This window comes from Amblyomma mixtum, chromosome 9 (genome assembly GCF_055824585.1).
Source record: "Amblyomma mixtum isolate Tamu chromosome 9, ASM5582458v1, whole genome shotgun sequence".
NCBI classification, from domain to species: domain Eukaryota; kingdom Metazoa; phylum Arthropoda; class Arachnida; order Ixodida; family Ixodidae; genus Amblyomma; species Amblyomma mixtum.
The window spans coordinates 48,308,449-48,329,374 of record NC_143020.1 but is presented as its reverse complement, the minus strand read 5'-3'; the positions used below and the strand labels follow the sequence as shown (position 1 = coordinate 48,329,374).

The 20,926-nt window shown below is 49.2% G+C and overlaps 1 protein-coding gene across 3 annotated transcripts; it reads right to left on the bottom strand.

Annotated features, from left to right (window-relative positions):
- Positions 1–473: 473 nt before the first annotated feature.
- On the bottom strand, positions 474–20,025 carry LOC149328925 (uncharacterized). Of its 3 annotated transcripts, XM_089559929.1 has the most exons (5): positions 19,846–20,025; positions 15,602–15,794; positions 11,379–11,944; positions 4,084–4,293; positions 474–1,284 (listed from the first exon to the last, which is right to left on the bottom strand). In XM_089559929.1, the coding sequence occupies exons 3-5, from the start codon at positions 11,922–11,924 to the stop codon at positions 562–564; spliced, it is 1,479 nt and encodes a 492-aa protein (XP_089416055.1). In that variant the 5' UTR covers positions 11,925–11,944; positions 15,602–15,794; positions 19,846–20,025; the 3' UTR covers positions 474–561. The 3 variants fall into 3 exon arrangements, with proteins under 3 accessions (XP_089416055.1, XP_089416054.1, XP_089416056.1); XM_089559928.1 differs by lacking the exon at positions 19,846–20,025 and having other exon boundaries at positions 15,602–16,057; XM_089559930.1 differs by lacking the exons at positions 4,084–4,293; positions 19,846–20,025 and having other exon boundaries at positions 15,602–16,057.
- Between the last annotated feature and the right edge of the window lie 901 nt (positions 20,026–20,926).

Genomic DNA, 20,926 nt, shown 5'->3' with positions numbered 1-20,926 from the left:
AGTGAGGAGTAACATGCAATTGTGCATGTTTAACAAAGTTTAAACAAATGACGCACGCTAAGCACAAATATGCCTATATATGGGAGTAAAAAGAGACTAAACTGTTCACTGGCGCAAGTGCGCTAGAGGACAACTTATTTCCTTTTTACTCCTTTATGTTCACACTGCGTGAACAAGGTCCACATTTAAGCATTCTTCAATTCGTGAAATTTTTTGGCTAAAGCGCGCTATGCAGTTTACACGTCATATATGGCTAAGGATAAGGGCTAATAGAATATTAAGTGGACAATGGATGATTAACATTAACTATTTATTGCCAACGTATGAAAATTCACAAACGCAAATTTCTGTGAAACCGCTAAGATAGTGAGTAGTGTGTTTCTCGCTTCCGCACTCCTAAACTGTAAACACGAAAGGAGTTAAAAGAGAGTAAGTGTGTTCTAGTGCACTTACTTTTATAAAATGACTAGAAGTCAGCGTACTCCCTTTTTACTCCCATATAGCCGTGTTTAGAGTGCAAGTAATATCACGTCATAGCCCCCAAGAGTCGACTGAAGGTGACTAGCAGCTCTTTTCAGAGGGCAGAAGAAATTTCGTGGCAAAGTCCTGACGCCTGTCGCGCCACTGGTCGTGGACAGCACAGTAAACACACTCGCTCCAGGACAGAGACACCCGGCCTCGCGGACGGCAGTAGTTCTCGAAGAAGAGCCTCAGTTCGTAGCTGTCCGTCTCCAGGCGACGCAGCGACGGCAGGACCTCCAACACATCGTGCAGGTCCTCCGGCTGGAGACCTAACTGACGCACCGTCCATTCCGTGGCCAGGATCAGCTCTTCGAGAAGCGGGAAACAGACTCGTCCACGCTCGCGGCAGAGGTGCAGGAAGTTCTGGCAGTTGACGTCATCGCCAAAACGCAGGCTGCGGAGCCTTCCGCAGATGGCCTGGAAGAAGGCTTCGTAGGCGGGCTTAAGGAGAGCCGTAGTTAAATCGACGCGTTCGATGTTCGGGAACGCGTCGGCGTGGACTGAAATGTCGTGCTTTGACGCCTGGCAATATATCAGGCGCAGACACTTGATCTGTGGACAGAGCCTCGCCAGAGCGGAGAGCCGCAAACCGCCGCAGAATCTCAATGAAAGAGACTCTAGCCGTGGCCACGCTTTCAGTAGCAGCCGTAGTTCCGAGTCCGCGTTGGCGAAAATGGCGGGGGGAGTGAGCGTGAGGGAGAGAGTGCGGAGATTGCGGAAGGATGAGACGGCGGCCATGGAACCGAGGGACGTGACAGCCACCTGCAAAAGATCACGTGTGCCATTCAGCTTTTGTAACTGGATTCTCCTATCCATGAAACGCGGAAGCAGACTGTCATGACGTATTCTACAATAGAGGAACAAACTCGATGCAACTAGCCGACCACTTAGGGAAGCCAGGCGTTAAAAAACAACTGCAAAGGTTTTAGAAATCGACGAGCTCAAGTGGTCGAATATGTGGAACTTGGCGGTACAGCATGCGAAGTCCTTTTTAATATAGCATTTCAAATTGTGACGTAAAAGACGATTAAATTCGCGGTGGTCTTCAAGCTTCTTCTCAGCGCACTGCACCATGTAGGGGGGGGGGGAGAGCATGATGATGTCATTGACGATAGCGGTACATATGCAATGCATAAACGTTAGCATTGAAGAAACAAAACCAACGCGACTGAAGGCAAAACCCGTCGAGCGCTTTCTGGCAGCATCCTAGCGTGGCACGGCGGACTGTGTTTGACGGCAGCAGAAATTTTAAATCTCACCTTCCGTGACGTCACACCAAGCTTCTCCGCACTCCGGTGCTTTGAAGAGAAGCCTAAAATTTAATCGTCGATTACACCACCATTTTATACGCTAGCGCAAAAACACTTGGCATGCTTTACCTACAGCTTATATAAATTTCAATCCTTGAATGCCCTGGAATTCTCAAAAAGTGGTGCAGTTGCCCTTTAAAAACAAAACAAAACAAAAAAAGATTGGCGGACATAAGCCTAGCGGCTCAACAGCGCAGCAGCGTTTATTCCCCGTCGACAGGGCGCTTTGCTTATTCATTCATCAAGGTTACAACGGATATGAAACAACAGACTACGAACAGCTAATGGCAAAGCCTCGTGGATTGGTGTTGTAAATGAAAATCATTTAAATGCGTGACCCTTTAAGTGTTACACGCTTAACAGGGGTCCCCCGTGCAGCCGCCTCGCTCAGACTGAATGACACGGGAAATTTTTGCGAAATAAATCTTTCTGCCGCTTTTCGGCGTTTAGCTTTAATCAACCTGGACAGTATTCCGAAGGTAATCGTGAACAATTCTCGGATCGCTTCCCCGCAAGAAGCCCTTGTAACTGTATAGGAACAGATTACTGCAACAAAGTTCAGGAAGGTGGCTGAAAGGAATATAGAAGAGGCAAACGTCACAAGAGAATATGCATACAACGCTCAAAACTTCTACTCGTTTAATAACATGCGGCCACATTTCATCAGTGAGCACGATGGTTTCCTGAATAGGTAGGATAGCAAGTGATCACACCCAAGAAGTTAACGATTGAGGGATGACATGTACGAGAAAAGTAGGAATGCGTACAGTACTAAAACTGATCGCTTAGAAAACAGACAGCGAAATTTCGTTTTAGAACCACTTTAGGCAATCACCTTACTCGAGGTCGTTTTAAAACCATGCCAAGCGACGACAGCCGAGATCCCTACCATTTAACGTTGATTACTAAAAACAAAGTTTTCGGTCATATTTTTTCAGATCCGAAGCCGTCGCTAGACGACAACTACAGGTATAACCTTTGAAAAAAAAAAAAGATATTATTTTTCAGCCTGTCACGGGGCGCTGCGGATAGCGGGCATGGATAGAGGACAAAACGCTAGAGACTTTTGGAATAGGGTCACCCTATCGGTTAGGGGCATAGGGGACTAACCGGGCGCCAGTGCGCAGGATATGAGCGGCGCTATTGTCCTGCGCCTGCGCACTGACATTTCGCTATCCCCCTATATGCCCCTAACCGATAGGGTGACCCTATTCCAAAAGTATTTAATGACGCTGTCCAGTGTGCCTATATGCGCCTAGATTGCAAGACAGAATTAGAAAACTGCACATCTCGGCAGATGTTAAGTGGTCATATCCGCAGTGAAGTTTCCATGTTGACATCATAAGTCGAGTAAGCTGTAGGCCACCCAGTTGAAATATTCAGGGCACTTCGTTGACCTAAAGTGCGGTGAGGCGAAAGCCATAAGCGCGGTGTTGCTGCTTATGTCACTGATGTGTGGCTAAGATGTTAAGCTTCGCCTCCAAGAGTGGAACGCGACAGCGTCTTGCAACGCTGCCAGGGAGTCCACAGAACGCCATCACCCGTTCGGCTCAACGCCTTGCTCGTCGGTAAATTGGTTTTTGAGGAAAAGAAATGTGCCTGTTTCGCATATCTCGGTGGACACCTGAACCTCGCCGTAAGGGAAGGGAGGATGATGGAAGTGAACGAAGACACCGTGTTCAGTAGACGCGCCTTTGTTCATTCCAAACCATCGAGCTTGCATGGGATTGGAGCTGCCTCACCTGCTCGAGTGTAGAGAATAATTTGTGTGTGTGGGGGGGGGTATTGCAGCTGTTGCTGCCTATAGTGGATCGAATATTCGTTATAGGTAACCAGGCATTCTCGTGCACTGTCACCCCTGTCAAGCAGGCAAGTTAAGTGCACTTAAGGAGAGTGTACTTCGCTGTAAGTACACTCGTCTATAGCATGCTCGTCTCGCTCTCCGGAGGCCCTGGTTCCATTCCCCAAATCGACCAATTTCCGACTCGGTTTTATTTATCTTTCTGGTCTGACTAGAAAGGTTAATTAGGCTACTTGACTATTAATTAACTAACTAAACTCAGTCCCACTTACTTCGAGCATCACTTTACCATCCCGTTAATTGGTTGCATGGTTACTATCCAAAGTACAATCGGCCCTGTGACGTCACGACCATTTTGACCTATTGAAAAGCGTGACATTTCTGTCGACAACTCCTGCTTACAACGATGAGGCATTAAAGGCTTCCGCCTTAAAAGCACAAGGAACTCACCACCAAGTGTTCGACGCGCGGAAACATCCCCGCTGCAAGAGTGACGTCATGTGCGCCCGCCACGCTTTCCAATCCATCGGCGCAGGTCTTCAGCGAAGTGAGCAGCGTGACGTGGGTGAAGTCGGTCGTCCTTGCGCACACTGTGGGCGTCGCTAGTTGGTGCTCCTCCACGAAGGGCTCCAGGACGATGCGTGCGTCGATGCGTTGCAACTGGGAATGGAGGAATAAATCAGAGGTGACAGTGACAGAAGATAGTAAGGCCTGAAACTTATAAAAAAACTAATGGCTGGCCTAAGAAGTGTGCACTCGTTCATCCCTTGGAATCGGCAGTAAAGAGAGCGGACACAGTTCCTAGGTAATAAGGGAGCAATTACTCAACGGCATCCACCCAAGCACAGCCAATCGGCTAAAAAGAAAAGCTTTATGCTTTATGGGGAGTCTAAGGCCCTCCTCCTTACACTTCATAATAAAATCTGGCCTATGTCTTCATTATTTGACTCAGTATTCTAGACCGCACAGCATGGATAATTGATATTACCTGCCAGCGATCCACAACGCAGTTAACATGTTAATCGCTGACATCGCACAGCACATTGGTGTTCGTGCATTTCGCCTGCATTGGATGTATTTGGATGAAAGAGGTGCCCCTCCGCGGTGGCTCAGTGGTTACGGCGCTCGGCTGCTGACCCGGAAGACGCGGGTTCGATCCCGGCCGCGGCGGCTGAATTTCGATGAAGGCGAAATTCAAGAGGGTGTGCTGTGCGATGTCAGCGCAGGTTAAAGAACACCAGGTGGTTGAAATTTCGGGAGCCCTTCACTACGGAGTCTCTCATAGCCTGAGTTGCTTTGGGACGTTAAACCCCAATAAATCAAACCAAACCGGATGTTGAAAGAAACAGCAGCGAAAGCGCTGAACTTCAGGAATAATTTTTTGTTCTCTCTCTCCCCGCACTTCAGGACTTTGAACTTCCCTTCTCCATGGGGACTACAGAAACCTCTCCAGAAAAACTCCGCATTAGACATGGTTATTTCATTTCATTTATTGTTCCCTTAAAGGCCCGAAGGCATTACATAAGGGGGGGAGGCATATTGGTTTACAATGGCGATGATGGGAACATGCATAACAATAAAAAGAACAAACATACAAACAAACATAAAAGGGGTTGTAGTCATATCAGGGTTTCCCAGCAGGTGATACATCAACCAAAGAGCCATTATATTAGAGCCATTTGTGCTAAATTAGTTGTTTTTGAGGAAAGGAAATGGCGCAGTAACTGTCTCACTTCTCGGTGGACACTTCAACCGCGAAGTGAGGGAAGGAGGTGGAGTGAGAGAAGGAGAGAAGGGTGCCGTAGTGGAAGGCCCTCCTGAATAATTTCAACCACCATGGGAACCTTTAACGGGCACTGACCTCGCACAGCGCATGGGCGCCTTTTGCTTTCGCCTCTCCCAAAACGCGCCCCTCCGCGGCTCGGTTAGAATCCCGGTATTCCGGCTTGGTAGCCAAGCGCCATAACCACCGTCACCGCGGCGGGTGTCGTGCTAAAGCAAACGCTCCTTTAGGATCTGTCACTGATGGCTAAACAATTTCCCGCGTCCAGGAATCGGGTAGTGCTTAAGAACGGGGCACCTTTCAAATAATTAGAGGCTACTGCACGCTGCACATAGGGGTGTCAGGTTTCCGATGGTGCGGCAGTCAGAGACTGAAGCATGTTCTTGGCTTGTTTTGTGCGAAATCACCTCCAGCCGCGATCCCGGAATTCAGCGGCGTGTATCTGTGCAGGAGTATGAAGCATCCTGGAGTAGCAACTGTAACGGCTCACTGGGTCAGTGGACACCTCACCGCGCTTTGAGCAGGCGGTGTGGTCTATCTACAAATTGAGGCAGTTATATGCGCCTTTTCTTTTCCGAACACCAGCGGCAGGTTTTTTTAAGGCGGAAGCCTTTAATGCCTCATCGCTGTAAGCAGGAGTTGTCGACAGAAATGTCGCGCTTTTCAATTGGCCGAAATGGTCGTGACGTCACAATGCGCGAATTTCAAACGGGGCCAATTGTACTTAGTCTAGTAACCATGCAACCAGTTAAAGGGATGATATATTGATGCTCCAAGTACGTGAGACTGAGTTTTAACCAATTCGACTAATTAACCCTTCTTCTCAGACCAAATAAATAAATTAAACCGAGTAGGAAATTGGTAGAGTTGGGGTATCGAACCAGGGTCTCCGGAGTGCGAGACAAGCACGCTAACCACTCCGCCATACGAGCTCGACGGTTTGGAACGAACAAAGGCGCGTCTAGTGAATACAGTGCCTTCGTTCACTCCCATCTTCCTCCCTTCCCGTTACGAAGAAGTTCAGGTGCCCACCGGGATATGCGAGGCAGATACATTTCCTTTCCTCAAAAACCAATTTACCGACGAGTAAGGCGTAGAGCCGAATGGGCGATGGCGTTCTGTAGACTCCCTGGGAGTGTTGCAAGACGCTGTGACGTTCCACTCTTAGAAGCGAAGCATATCTTAACCACACATCAGTGACGCAAGCAGCTTTCGCCTCACCGCACTTTAGGCCAACAAAGTGCCCCCCTGAACTTTTTAGAGCGCAGCTCTTTGGCGTCCGTTCCTGGGTTTCGCGTCGTCGTCGGCGTCGGCGTTGTCATCGGCCTCGTAACCAGCTCCGCCCCCTTTTCATCCCCCCAGCGCTATCGGCGTCAGCGGCATCAGTCAGTCGCTGCTATCTCTTCCCTCCTCCCTTTATCGTGTTGTCCGCTTGCTGCGCGCGCTTCTGCCCCCATCGTTTGCCGCTGGGTGTACACGCCGCCCCCCTCCCCCCTCTTCCTGCGAGTCTCCGGTTGTCAAAGCGCCGGCTCGAACTTAATTCCTTTCTTCGCTCCTCCTCCAATGCAACCCCTGTGCGGTGGCAATCAGAGAGCCAGATCGGTGGCGGCGGATCTGTATATGTGCACCGCCCGAGCCGAAATTGCGAATACGTGTGAAAAATAAAAAAAAAAAGTCTGTGATAGCGTATACATGTGTTGCTCGATTTCTTTGCCTCAATCTATCGAAAAGGTGAAACAGCTTATTTGCTGCGCTCAAATTTTTTCTTTGGTTTATGGTTTCTGAGGAAAGAAAATGGCGCAGTAACTGTCACATCTCGGTGGACGCCCGACCCTCGCCGTAAGGAAACTGAGGAAGTGGCACTGAAAGAAGAGAGAGAGAGAGAAAGAGATGCCGTAGTGGAGGGTCTGCAATAATTTCTACCGCATGGGGATCTTTAACGGGCACTGACATCGCACAGCACGCGGGCGCCTTCTGCATTCGGGAACTCCGGCTCAGTAGACAAGCGCTCTAACCACTGTGCCACCGCGGAGCGTGTGGACACGAGGAAAGAAAAGGCGCATAACTGGCTCCCTATGTCATGGACACCTCAATCGCGCTTTGAGTTACGTGGCGGTGGTGTACAGGGGCAAAAAAAAATTCTTTCGCACAATATTTCATGCAATGCTAAACCACCCGCCTTTTTTTTCCACATGTATTTAAACGCACAGAATAAATGCATTCCACTGATAAATTGGTTGGTTGGTATTGGTTGGTATTGGGGTGTAACGTCCCAAAGCAACTCAGGCTATGAGGGAAGACGTAGTGATGGGCTCCGGAAATTTCGACCACCTGGGGTTCTTAACATGCACTGACATCGCAAACTACACGGGCCTCTAGAATTTCGCCTTGATCGAAATTCAGCCGGCGCGGCCGGGATGGAACCAGCGTCTTTCGGGCCAGCAGCCTGCGCCGTAACCACTGAGCGATCGCGGCAGGGCCGAAATTTCTGGAGCCCTTCACTACGGCGTTGCTCATAGCCTGAGTCGTTTTGGAACGCCAAACCCCATAAACCTTAAACCAAACATGTACAACCCAAGGGGCTTGCTTCAAAAACCTGTAGTGGGGCTCTCTGGGGCTCTTCGGAAGATGAAGAAGGGTGAGTTTGAGTTTGAGTTAATTAACATTTTGGTTCTCAGTACAGAAAACTCCTTTCTCAGCGTCGAGAGCTTTGGAACTTGAACCTCGCTATGAGGAAAGGTTTATAACGAAATAATGGATACAACAAAGGAATGACGACTTCACTTCGAAGCACGGTCAGCACAGGCTATAATGAAGTATTCGCCGGGCTCCTTCGACTTCGTTACAACGAGGTTAAATTGCGTAACAAAAAAATTGGTGGGGGCTTAGCTTTGGTTAAGCCTAGTAGGTTGCGAAAGCAAAAGCACAGCGCCTCCAACCGAAGGAACGCAGAGCGCCGCGTCTACAGGTCACGCGTGGCTACCGGCCGCCGCTGCGCGACGACTCAAAACGTCTTCGGCAATTTTTTTATACTTTGTTTTTGATGTTGTTGCGACTCAGAGAAAGAAAACATAATCTACAGCTGGTATGACGTCACAGCGGCAGTAGCGCCACAGGTGCGCAGCGCAGCAAACCCGCACCGTAACTGCTGCCGGGCTCCCTGAAGGAGCGAGTTGGTCGCCCATAATCTACAGCTGGTATGGCTTAACAGCGGCAGTAGCGCTAAAGGTACGCGGCGCGGCGTAACTGCAGCTGGGCTATCTTAAGGAGCGAGTTGGTCGCCCATATTCACTGCGCTAAAGGTCAAATGTAACTGCGTCCGGGTCACGCGAAAGCTTGAAAGTGCGAGTAGTATTGCTTTCGCAATAAATAATTCGCTGTGGCTTAGCTTGGTTAAGCCCGGTAATTGCGAAAGCAATATCCGTACCTACGCCATGGTTCAGCTGGTAATGTAGCTGGTGGTGGTGCTTGTGGTTAGACTTGTGGTGATGCATCGGTTATACAATCCAATGCAATGTAATGTAATCCAATGTAATCCAATCCAATGTAATGTAATCGAATCCAATCCAATGTAATCCAATCTAATCCAATCCAATACAATCCAATGTAATTCAATGTAATCCAATCCAATGCAATCCAATTCAATGTAATCCAATCCAATCCAATGTAATCCAATTCAATGTAATCCAATCTAATCCAATCCAATGCAATGTAATGCAATGTAACGCAATGTAATGCAATGTAATGCAACGTAATGTAATCTAATGCAATGTAATGTAATATAATGTAATCTAGCAGAGAGCGCAGGAGTTAGGCGCCGGTGGCAGCACTGCCGCGGCTTGCAACGGTGCGGGTCGGTCGCCCTTCCCTTCGGCGTGATGTCACAGATGACTTTCCACAGAGGTCAACTAAAGGTCAATGGCGAACCACCGCGCCCCGGCAAAGGCTGAAAGTGCAAGTAGTAAAGTTTTCGCTCGCCATGGTTCAGCTTGTAGTGTAGCTGGTGGTGGTGCTGGTGGTTAGACTTGTGGTGATGCATCGGTTATACAATCCAATGTAATGTAATGTAATCCAATCCAATCGAATGTAATCCAATCCAATGTAATCTAATCCAATCCAATATAACCCAATCCAATGCAATGTAATCCAATGGAATCCAATCCAATCAAATGTATTCCAATCCAATGTAATCCAATCTAATACAATATAATCTAATCTAATCCAATCTAATCCAATCTAATGCAATGTAATGCAATGTAATGTAATGCAATGTAACGCAATGTAATGTAATATAATGTAATCTAGCGGAGAGCGCAGGAGTTAGGCGCCGGTGGTGGCACCGCCCCGGCTTGCGACGGCGCGAGTCGGTCGCCCTTCTCTTCGGCGTGATGTCACACATGACGTCACACAGAGGTCAAACGAAGGTCAATGGTGGCACCGCCGCGCCACGGCAAAGGCTGAAAGTGCAGGTAGTAAAGCTTTCGCTTTAAAAAAATCTCTGCCTCTCCCGTAACCGAGAGTAGAGTAAGCATGAAATGTTTACGGGCCTAATGTCATCTCGGTGGACACCCGAACCGCACCGTACAGGAAGGGAGGAACGCCACCAACCGTTCAGCGCGATGCCTTGCCATTTGAACGCAAGGTTTTTTGAGGAAAGGAAATGGCGCAGTAATTCTCTGCCATCTCGGTGGACACCCAAACCGCACCGTAATGGAAGGGAGGAACGCTACCACCCGTTCGGCGCGATGCCTTGCCCTTTGAACGCAGCGCTTCTCCCCCGGGCCCCTGTGCGCCTGCGCGGCTTTGCTTCGATGCGCGAAGCCCCTAAGAGATCACGTATGACAACGAAGTGTATCGTGGCATTTATGTGCTTTTTGCACGCGTTATTAGAAATCGGAAATTATAATTCCGTGCATTATCAAACGCACAGCGACTGATATCTTGATAAACATTGAGAAGGCACTGGCAGCAGTTATTTTTTGTGACTCCTTTGGAAACCAACCGGCGCTTGCATGCCGGTCGCGTAGGAGGGCTTACAGAGTCTCGTTAAATCTCGTTAAGTCTCGTACGGTGCCGGGATGTTCTCGTTTCAGAGCCCGGATGACTGGATTTCAGTGCCCGGATGACTGGAATTCAGTGCCCGGATGAGTAGATTTCAATGCCCGGATGAGTGGATTTCAGTGCCCGGATGATGGCTCTCGGTCTCGGCGTGACGTCACCACACTGCCGACAACGGGGGCTAAAAGCATTTCATGCTTAAAAGAGCCACAACGGGTGGGCTTGAAGTGCTGCCTACGGGCTGTGCTTTTTTTACAAAGGCTGTAACATTGGTCACAAAAGTTTACGGGGGACGGATGTGTCGGAAGCAATGTATTGTGAAGCATTCACACAAGTCAGTTGCTTTAAATATGTGAAGGTGTGTGAGAATGAGTAAGCTCGATGAGCAGGCAATTTTACCAGCGGCTGTATTGCGAGACAGCGCAACAATTTTTAATGCGAGAGCAATATATGGCTATGTCGCGTCAGCAAAAAGTTTTCGCAAATTTTGTCGTCACGATTACGTCGTTCTCTGAAGAAAAGTGTGTGGAAGTGTCACTGTGATATATTATATAGTGTGTGATAAAATTTTGCCGTGCGAAAAATTTCGTTCATGAGGTGTAATTAGTTAATTAAATGCGAAAAATAGACGTCAAAATAGTCAGGGACGTCGATATAGCACATGGACGTCAGAACAGCCACGGATGTCGATATAGAATGTGGGTGTTTCGCTTTCGCATTGCTCCAATGCGGGTTGCCGCAGTGATCTTAGTTTTTTTCCCCCGAGAACACGGATCCTGTGCACTTTTGTGGCCAATAGGGCATTCACGCAAACCTTGTGTGCCCCAGTGTGCCCTAATAACTTAAGCACCACCGTGCTGAACGCAAAGGCCAAACAACCAAAGGTAACAACAGCGGTACATACCAGGGGACAAGTCCGCAAGATGGCGCTCACCGTCTCCCTCGTGAAGAGGAGGCAGCCGTCACTCTGACCCTCCACGTTTCCCACGAGCTGTCTCAGCCGGGAGTACTGCACCAGAGGCGCGAAGCGGTTCCTGAACGGCTCGTCCACCTCCAGGGCGTGCGAGCCGAGGTCGTGCAGCAGGGCGAGCACCCTGGCGTTGGGGAACATGCGCATCAGCCGGTAGACCGTGTCCCTGTTGTGCACGATGACTACCTCCTCGGCCTCCGCCAGCACCTGCCTCGCAGCGACCTCGAAGAAGTCGGACGAGTCGAAGGCCGCGCACCCGGCGAACAGGGCCGCCGAGATCTTGTTCTTCATAAGTGCGCCCTTAGCCGCAACCAGCGACTCTTTCGTGGTGACCAGGGCATGGCCGTCGTCGCTAGCATACGAGAATCCTCCCGGAAGAGGTCTCTCCCGGGGCCAGGGCGGTGACGCCAGTTTGAGGAGGATGTGGTTCTCCGCAGTTAGCAGGGCGTCTGGATCACCATATTTTTTCATTACTTCCATCTCGACGCAGCGGCTGGAACCTGGAAGCCAGACATACAAAGAAATGGTGTAAGGTTTACAGGGGCTTAACCTGCCAAGGCAACTCAGGCTATGAAGGACGCCGTAGGGAAGCGCTTAATTTCTATCAGCTCCGGTTTATCCTCGCGTAATACGCGGGTTTATAGCATTTCGCCTCCATCGAAATGCAACCGCCGCGGCCTGGTAAATAAATTGTTAAATGGGTTTTTGAGGGAAGGAAACGACGCAGTAACTGTTTCACATATCTCAGTGGACACCCGAACCGCGCCGTAACGGAAGGGAGGAAGGTGGGAGTGAAAGAAGAAAGAAAGAAAGAGGTGCCGTTGCGGAGGTCTCCGGAATAATTTCGACCACCTGAGGATCTTTAACGTGCACTGACATCACACAGCACACGGGCGCCTTTTGTTGCGTGAGCTACATTGCCCACAGTCTCGCCGTTTCGTGCGCTCTCTTGCATGACCATACTGCGCATGCGCGAGGAGCAAGTGACGCCACTACGCACAGGTGGTGTGCCTCGCCGCGCGAGCTCCCCTTCCTTTCCTTAAAATGATCGGAGTGTAAAACGTTAAAGCCAACGCCAATGAACAAAATGAACGACGACAGCCTATGGCTTCAGCGCCGCGTTTCTGGCACAACGTTGTCAATGCCAACGCAAGCAGCGCACACCTGTCACTACCGGCACTTAGCTTAAAGCACGCTTGAGGTGTCCACTATTCTGAGAGGGCAGTTATGCGCCTTCCCTCTGGTTCAGGTGTCCACCGAGATGTGGACACCTCGCCCTCACCTCACGCTACGTATATCCTGGCATAGCAGAGCTAAGCCACTGCCAATTTTTTGCGTTTCGCCTCCATGGAAACACGGCCGCCGCGGTCGGGTTCGAGCCCGGAAACTCTGGCTCGGTAGACGAGCGCCCCAACCACTGAGCTACCGCGCCGGGATCGAACCCGCGTTTTTCGAGTCAGCAGCCGCGTACCATAGCTACTGAGCCAAGAAATGGGGGGAGGGGATGCAATGTTGCTTGAACCTAGTTATACGAGCAAGAGCTCTCTTAAGCATGGTCTCCACTGTCTCAAATCAAACGTCAAGGCCAAGAACCCAATGGTCATAGTCTTGGTTTGGTTTATTGAGGTTTAACGTCCCAAAGCAACTCAGGCTATAAGGGACGCCGTAGTGAAGGGCTCCGAAAATTTCGACCACCTGGGGTTCCTTCTCACTGGTTATTTTGTCGGCGCATCCAACGTGGTCACGATGTCAAATAAACATGATTATGATTCTGAAAACAGTGGTATAAACCAGCCCAGGAGGAAGCGCTCAGAGGAGTCACGAAGGAAATGTAGCAATGTACTATATGAGAACACAGCACTGCGCTTTCAGTACAGCGGCGACATGCATGCCAATAACCAAGTTCCCTTAGCACAAAGTTCGTCTTAGGGAGAGAATGCCACAGCGCTTCAAAAAAAAAAAAAATGCAGGATTGTACTTGTCTGCTTAAGAGCGGAAATGCGAAATCCTTACCCTGTCCTCTCTTTCTCCGTCTATTTTTTTCTTTCTTGGTCATTATATTTATTACTTGTTATTTTGATTTTTTCCTTTTTCAGTTTCTTTTCATTTCTATAATTTTGTTTGCATAAAATTTGGTTTTTACTTTCTTATTCTTTTTTGCTGGTATTATTTTTATCATTTCTATTTAAATTTTGTTTTTATTTCAGTTTTTTTGCCAGGAAAAGGACCGCTCAGCCAGTTTAGCCAACGTACGGACTGTTATGTGCCTAGTGTTGGATTGGCTATGGATCTGTCTTGTCGGAAGAAACGCCACTGATGAGCTAAGAAATGCTTTCGCATTAAAAGAACAACGAGTGGTAATCGTATCACAACGTGATGTTTGGTTTGGTTTGGTTTATGGGGTTTAACGTCCCAAAGCGACTAAGGCTATGAGAGACGCCGTAGTGGAGGGCTCCGGAAATTTCGACCACCTGGGGTTCTTTAACGTGCACTGACATCGCACAGTACACGGGCCTCTAGAATTTCTCCTCCAAAGAAATGCAACTGCCGCGGCCGGGATCGAACCCGCGTCTTTCGGGTCAGCAGCCGAGCACCATACCCACTGAGCCAACGCGGCGGCACAACGTGATGGGGTGACGGGACTGCGGGAGACGGAGCCACTCACGTTGTGCACCGCTACAGCCTCTTTCGATGCTGGCTGCCAGTGGACCATTGGTTTCGGCCGGGTAGGACACCATTCAACCTAGGCACAAGCCACTCAGCGGGACAGTGAGACCACGCTGCAACAGCGCTCGCGGCTAAAAAATTCAGGGGGCACTTTGACCATGTAAAGTGCGCGAAAAGCCTTTCCACGCAACTTAGGCTGCACGGCCGCCGTAGGCACACACAAGGAGGCTATGGGGCGACTTGGACAGGCTAGTCATGACTAATTAGTCATGACCCATGACTATTTAGTTGATGGCTAACTAGTCACGACTGGTTAATGTATAACTAGTCGTTATTGGTTAATGACTAACTACTCATGAATAATTAGTTGATGACTGGATGATTGGTTAAGGACTAACTAGTCATGTATAACCACTCATCACTAGTCATGACTAACATATCGTAACAAACCAGTCATAACTAGTCCTGAATAATTAGTTGATGACTGGTTAATGACTAGTCATGGCCAATGAGTGGATCCCTAACTAGTCACAATTGGTTAATGACTAAGTAGTCATGACTTTTTAATGACTCCTTGAGTATAAGCCATTAAAGCTTTGCGGCTTAATATTCCGGATGGCGCGCTTACGCCTTGCTTATCTAGCAACGCCGCCGCGAACTTATGCTCGCGCATGGCTCTCGGGGGAAAAAACCTGCCGGTCATGCGTAATAGAATGGCATCTGGGAGCACGCGCTCGCCGCCGGATCTGAGCTACCACAGGGGCTGTGAGGCCACACTACTGAGTCGCTCGGCGGGCTGTCACGCGTTCCAGTCGGGGCGTGTCAGGCGGACAGAATGAACATGGACGCCGGGGTTGGCGCGAGCACTAACATTTAATTTACACGAGGACAGATGCGCCTGCCTCCCTTACGCGCATATAAGATGATTTATTGGGGTTTAACGTCCCAAAGTGACTCGGGCTATGAGGGACGCCGTAGTGAAGAGCTCCGGAGATTTCGACCACCTGGGGTTCTTTAACGTGGCGCATACAAGAGCAAACGCAGACACCTTAAAGCTTCGTCGACGACGCGAGTACGAGTACGAGCATTCGAGGCTACGAACGTCTTATGGAACTCCATACACAAAGCATTGAAAGAAACAGTCCCAAGCGTTCTAGCAGCATAAATGCACTTTTAGGGGCAAAGCTCTCCAGGACGCATGGCCGGGAACAAAAGCCGATAGCTCCATTATTAGGCAGTTGATAGAAGCCGAACCTGCTGACGTGGCAGACAGACTCACATGCTCCAATGTGGTGCAGTAAAAGCAGTTGTTCTTTAGCAGGCGTTACACCTATGGTCCTAGATCGCTTTTTCCTCGTCCTGGAGAGTTTTGAGTTGAGTTGAGATGCGGTAAGCAACAGGTGGAGTTTTGTCCTCGATAGTACAACTGCACTTTCATTCCAAATACACCAAGTTAAGCATTCGCTTTCGCTGCTAATTGCGTGACCTACCGTCGGAGCGTTCGGTGAACAGGAGGGATCTCGAGGACACGAGGAGGTGCCGCAAGTGCAGAAGAAGGACGCAGGAACGGTGGAAGGCCGGCCCTGCTGCCTCCCAGTGGTGTGGTGTTCTCTCAGCACAGGGCACGAGCTGTAGCGTCGACTTCCACGTGCCGTTCGAACACCTCCCACTCGACCGCTGCTGCTGATATTGAAAGAAGAAAAGGAAAGTGCACGGGCCTGTCGACTGGCTCCATCTGGGAAAATTCAGCGCAACAAGGGGACGAGTTGCAAATGAAGAAGAGACAGATGAGCGGTGACTTCGACCATTATTCGCTGTTGTTCTCTTCCTTTGTACTCGTCCCCGTATTGCGCTCAATTTTCCACGATGCATCCGCTCCAACTCGGCCACCTCAGCATAATCGTCCATCTGGGCCACAATCAGTGCTGCGTGAACACAGAGGAGAGCTGAAAGAGAAGAGGAAGGAAAGAAGGGAAGAAGCGCGACGCAGCATCTGCGTCCGCTGAAGCGACGACGACGGTTGGTTCAGGAACAGATACCCCCAATTTCTACAACATAATTCCCAGAGCGGCAGTTACTGGGCCTTTACATTACTCTCATTATGATCTATCACCTTGCCAAAGTGGTCTAGAAAGTGTGCGTATGCCTTCCACTCTGTTGATTTTACGGAGGTCGAGGGCTCCTCAAGCTGCTGGTATGAAGGTTAACCTCGCCTTCGTCGATCCGTGAGAATTGCAAATAATTAATGAATGAATGAACGAACGAACGAATGAATGAATGATAATGAGTTAGCACTATGACAGGCACGCGTCTCTGAGTATTAAAATGTTTATTAGGGTTTAACGTCCCAAAGCGACTCAGGCTATGAGGGACGCCGTAGTGGAGGGCTCCGGAAACTTCGACCACGTGGGGTTTTTTAACGTGCAATGATATCACAGTACACGGGCCTCTAGAATTTTGCCTCCATCGAAATTAGAACGCCATGGCCGGGATCTAACCCGCGTCTTTAGGGTCAGCAGCCAGGAGCTGAGCCACCGCGTCTGCCCCTATTTAAAATGCGGTCCCGCATTTGTTGAGGACAAAGGGGTTGTTAGCGACACTTATATAACCGTGCTCTTGAAGCTAGGTTTATTTATGTGGTCTGACTAGAAATTAGGCTAATTGCTTAACCGATATTATCCGAATGCAATCGATGCACTGCGCGACAATGCTGCTAACGCCGGCTTCGAAGGGCAGAAGTTGCGGACCTCCTAGTGGGGCCATCTGTCGTAGAAAGAGCAAACTGCTCGGCGCCGCTGCAGCGCGGCGCACCGACGGCGCTGCCATCTGGCGGAGCGCGGCTGAAGCAATGCCGTTCAAGTTCATCCGTGCCTACCGACCCGGGCTACGTGACGAGGCGAAAGCTACAGTAGTATTGCTAACGCAATAAAACTCAGACTACACTTAAGACTGCTCGCGCTCTGTGAAGGCGAAAGCATAAGCGTGTGATCGTGAGCGTTCGACGTCGACGCAGGTTGCGCCCTGAGAAATGAAAGTTGGACGCGTATGCGGACGTTGATTCCACAGACGCCAAATCCAGAAAGTTTGGTTGGTTTGGTTTATGGGGTTTAACGTCCCAAAGCGACTGAGGTATGAGAGCCGCCGTAGGAAAGGGCTCCGAAAATTTCGATCACCTGGGGTTTCCGAGTGAAATCCTGGGACACTCAGTTCGAATTCGTCTCACGAGACAGCTTCCAACCTAAGAAACGTGTGCAATATGGAACGAGAAACTAACGTGTGTTCTAATAGGAAGATTGGTTTTTGAGGAAAGGAAATGGAGCGGTAACTGTCTCACATCTTGGTGGACACCTCAGCGGCGCCGTAAGGGAAGGGAGGGAGGTGGGAGTGAAAGAAAGAGAGAGAGGTGCCGTAGTGGAGGGCTCCCAAATAATTTCGATAATTGAAATAGTTGGTTGATTGGTTTATTGGAGTTTAACGTCCCAAAGCGACTCGGGCTATGAGGGACGCCGTAGTGAAGGGCTCCGGAAATTTCGACCACCTAGAGCTTTTAACGTGCAATGACATCTCAGAGCACGCGGGCCTCTAAAATTTCACCTCCATCGAAATTCGCCGCCGAGGTCAAAAGATTGGAATAAATTACCACCTATCGTTTCTGAATCGAACGACTTAGTAACAGAACTGGAATGTCTTTTTTGAAGCAAAGGCTCCTGGAGTTGCGTTGTGTTCTCAATATATATCTCTTTTCTAGCGCGGCCGCATTTCGATGAGGCGAAAGGCTGAGGCCCGTGTACTGTGCGATGTGAGTACACGTTGAAGAACCCTAGGTGGTCGAAATTTTCGGACCCCTCCATTATGGCGTCCGTCATAGCCTGAGTTGATTTAGGACGTTAAACCCCATAAAACGATTTTCTTGCTATGGTACCCAGAGTTGATTTTGTGGTCTCTTTGTCCTTTTCTTGTATAGCTTCTTTACCTTTGTCTTTTTTGTTGCAATGTCTTTGTCTGCGTATCGTTAAATAAATAAATAAATAAATTTGACTTGCAACGCACTGGCACTCACCTTATCCTGGTTCATGCTGGGCACCAAACTAATGCTCCATAGTGCAGAACACCGGGATCACGGGCACATTACAGTAAAGCTATGCACCCTCTTTGGAAAAATAAGCCAGCAACGGGGTTTGCTTCTCAGCCATATTGTGGAGTCTTTACGGCACTGCCATGTCTTTACGGCAGCCATGTTTGGAGACAAAGGGCTCGTTTCCTGTGGTTCCCCTCCTGCGTTCCTGCCTGGTACATCGCGTGTTATGAAGCACAGGTGTCGAAAGAAGTGTCGACCACCGTCTGGCCATGGATCAACATGTGCTGACCTAACGCAGCCAGCTCTACTTCAACGGCATCCTCCCCTCCCTCAGGCTCAACAGGTGATAGCGACATGTACATAAGTGCGGGGGTGGGAGATCATGCGCAAAAGTGAACGCTTCAGGCCACTCCCGCCTTGCCGAGGCCGTTCGCTACCTAGTGACTTTAGGGAATGAGAGCCCTGTAAGACTGGTAAAGAGTGTGGCCTAGCCTATCCCGTTTGCTGTTGCAGTTGCATAATATGTAAATAAATCCAATCGTCTTCTCACGCTCATCGCCCAACTCCTTCACTCGACGACACTCCTGTCCTGGTGGAACGGGCGTCGATTTGACCAACGTTCCGTCGAGTCGCGACCCAGAAGAACACATCCAACACCGCGATTCCATGGAGGCGAAATGCAAGACACCTGCGTGCTGGGTCAGTGCATGTGAAGGAACCCCAGGCAGTCGAAAATAATTCGGAGATCGCCACTGAGGCGCCTCTTTCTCTCTTCCCTTTTTCTCTTCATCCTTCAGCAAGACCATACGATTTCCTCCCCTTTCTTCAAAACCAAATTTTATACGAGTACAATCTGCGTCTCTGGCAAGCGCAGCGGTGGTACAATATAACGATTCTCCAAATGATTGCACGCCATTCTTGAATTTCCTGCCTTCCACCATTGGCGCCGCGCCCTGCATTCGCTCTTGGTTATTACGGTTACTGGATGAATCCTGCGGCGTGGACTCACTTCTGTCAGTGCTGAATGGCGGGCATTTAAAAAAAACAGAATAAATTCTGGAAAGAACTGTTATATTATATTGACTCTGGTTAACTACTGGATTCGGTGACGTCAAATTAATTGGGACAAGTGCTCCTCGACGTCCCTCTCAGCGGTGTAAATTATGAGCTTCTCCTCGGACAACATTCAAAATCATAATAAATTATGTTCCTATGAACGCCTGCGACTGAAACTTGCTAGAAGGCATCTCCTTACGTTTATGAAACAAATCTTATCGTTTGTTTGCGTTGGAAATTTTGAGTCTGTAGCCCTTTATTTATAAATTAGAAATTTTATACCACGTAAAAAAAAAATTAGCCACGTACTCAGGCGTACAATTCCACTTCCGTTAAACTTCGTAGAAAGTGGACGTAGTGGACGCTCCGGTCATAATCCGGCTGCGAGAGTTATGTTGATGCCAGGCACCAAGCGGCGCTGTTGTACCAAAACTGCAACCAAGCGGTGAAACGCTTTAAGATAGCTGCAACGGCTTGGGGCGAGGTTTATGCTAGACTTTTGACTTGAGACGCATGACCGAAGTTCCGAGTGGGCTGAGCACACGTACTTGACAATTGTCAAGGTTTTGATGGTGACTAAATCAAAGGGGTAGTACTTACTTTTGTGCGCCAGATGTGCTCCTCTCGTTTTCCTAACGTCGATAACGTAAGCCAGCTGATTCGAGTCGCCTTGAAGCCAGCTTTCAGTAAACTAGAAAGTAGAACAGAAGTGCGACAGACGGCACTGAATTCGTCTGCTGCCGGGCACTTCCCGCGTTGTTTGCGCACATGTTTGCCAGACTGCCTCCGCATTTGGTTGAAAAACTTGAGAACAGATTTCTGTCTGTAAATTACTGAACAAATCAGGCGCAATCGTCACAGACCAAGTAGTCCGAACTTTCCTGGATTTTCTGGAATTAACGGGAAGCAGCTGTCGATGGCGAATACATTTTGAGGAGACGCGAGCCCTCCAGACATGCAGCGCCACCTGTTGCGTGTAGAAGGAACTGACGGCTCAGTTGGATGAATTGGCATCTTGCGCGGGTGTTTTGAAGACTACGTTGTTTATTCAAAAGGGCCTCTCGTTCCATGGCTCAGAGACATTCGCGGCATGTATACTGTCTGGAAGGTTGGTGATTCTGGCTTGAAATATTTCTTAGTCGAAATATTTCTGAATCGTAACGGACAATTTACTGTGCGAACGGTAATTTTGGCTCCCTTCAGAACCCTGCCACACGGTACACACAATGTGTAGTGGGTGCTGTGATAAGGGACCGAATTCTAGGCATCTTGTCGGAGTGGGTGTTCCTCGTTGAAAATGAGAAGGTCAGAGCGCTGTTCCCATCGCTTTAGAAGTGCACTGCGTTTGTGGACGTTCGCGTTATCAGCTTTGACGAAATAGAGGTGCCGATTATTGCCTGTTGCTCGCGGGAACCGTCACCAATAGTTCAGCGCTTTGAGCCTTCGCTGTAAACTATGAAGGACGCCAACGTGATGAGACGGTTCGCCATCCGCGGTATCTTTTTGGACGAACTTTACGCCTAGTATGTTTGAAAACCACCTATTCGGGCTCGTTCTCAAACGAATTCACTTAGCACCTGTCGACAGTTCAGCGCCCGTCCTTCTTTTGTGTTCCTTCTTTTCTTCCTTCTTTTGGCGCTGTAGATTTCGTCAGTTAGCTATGCACCAACTAGCCCAGACA

Coding starts and splice junctions, on each gene's coding strand:
- LOC149328925 (XM_089559928.1), bottom strand. CDS start 16,019: ATGGACGATTATGCTGAGGTGGCCGAGTTGGAGCGGATGCATCGTGGA. Junction 4,294..11,378: donor TCTTGCGGACTTGTCCCCTG/GTATGTACCGCT, acceptor CTCCATTCCCAG/TTGCAACGCATCGACGCACG. Junction 1,285..4,083: donor CGCGCGTCGAACACTTGGTG/GTGAGTTCCTTG, acceptor GATCTTTTGCAG/GTGGCTGTCACGTCCCTCGG.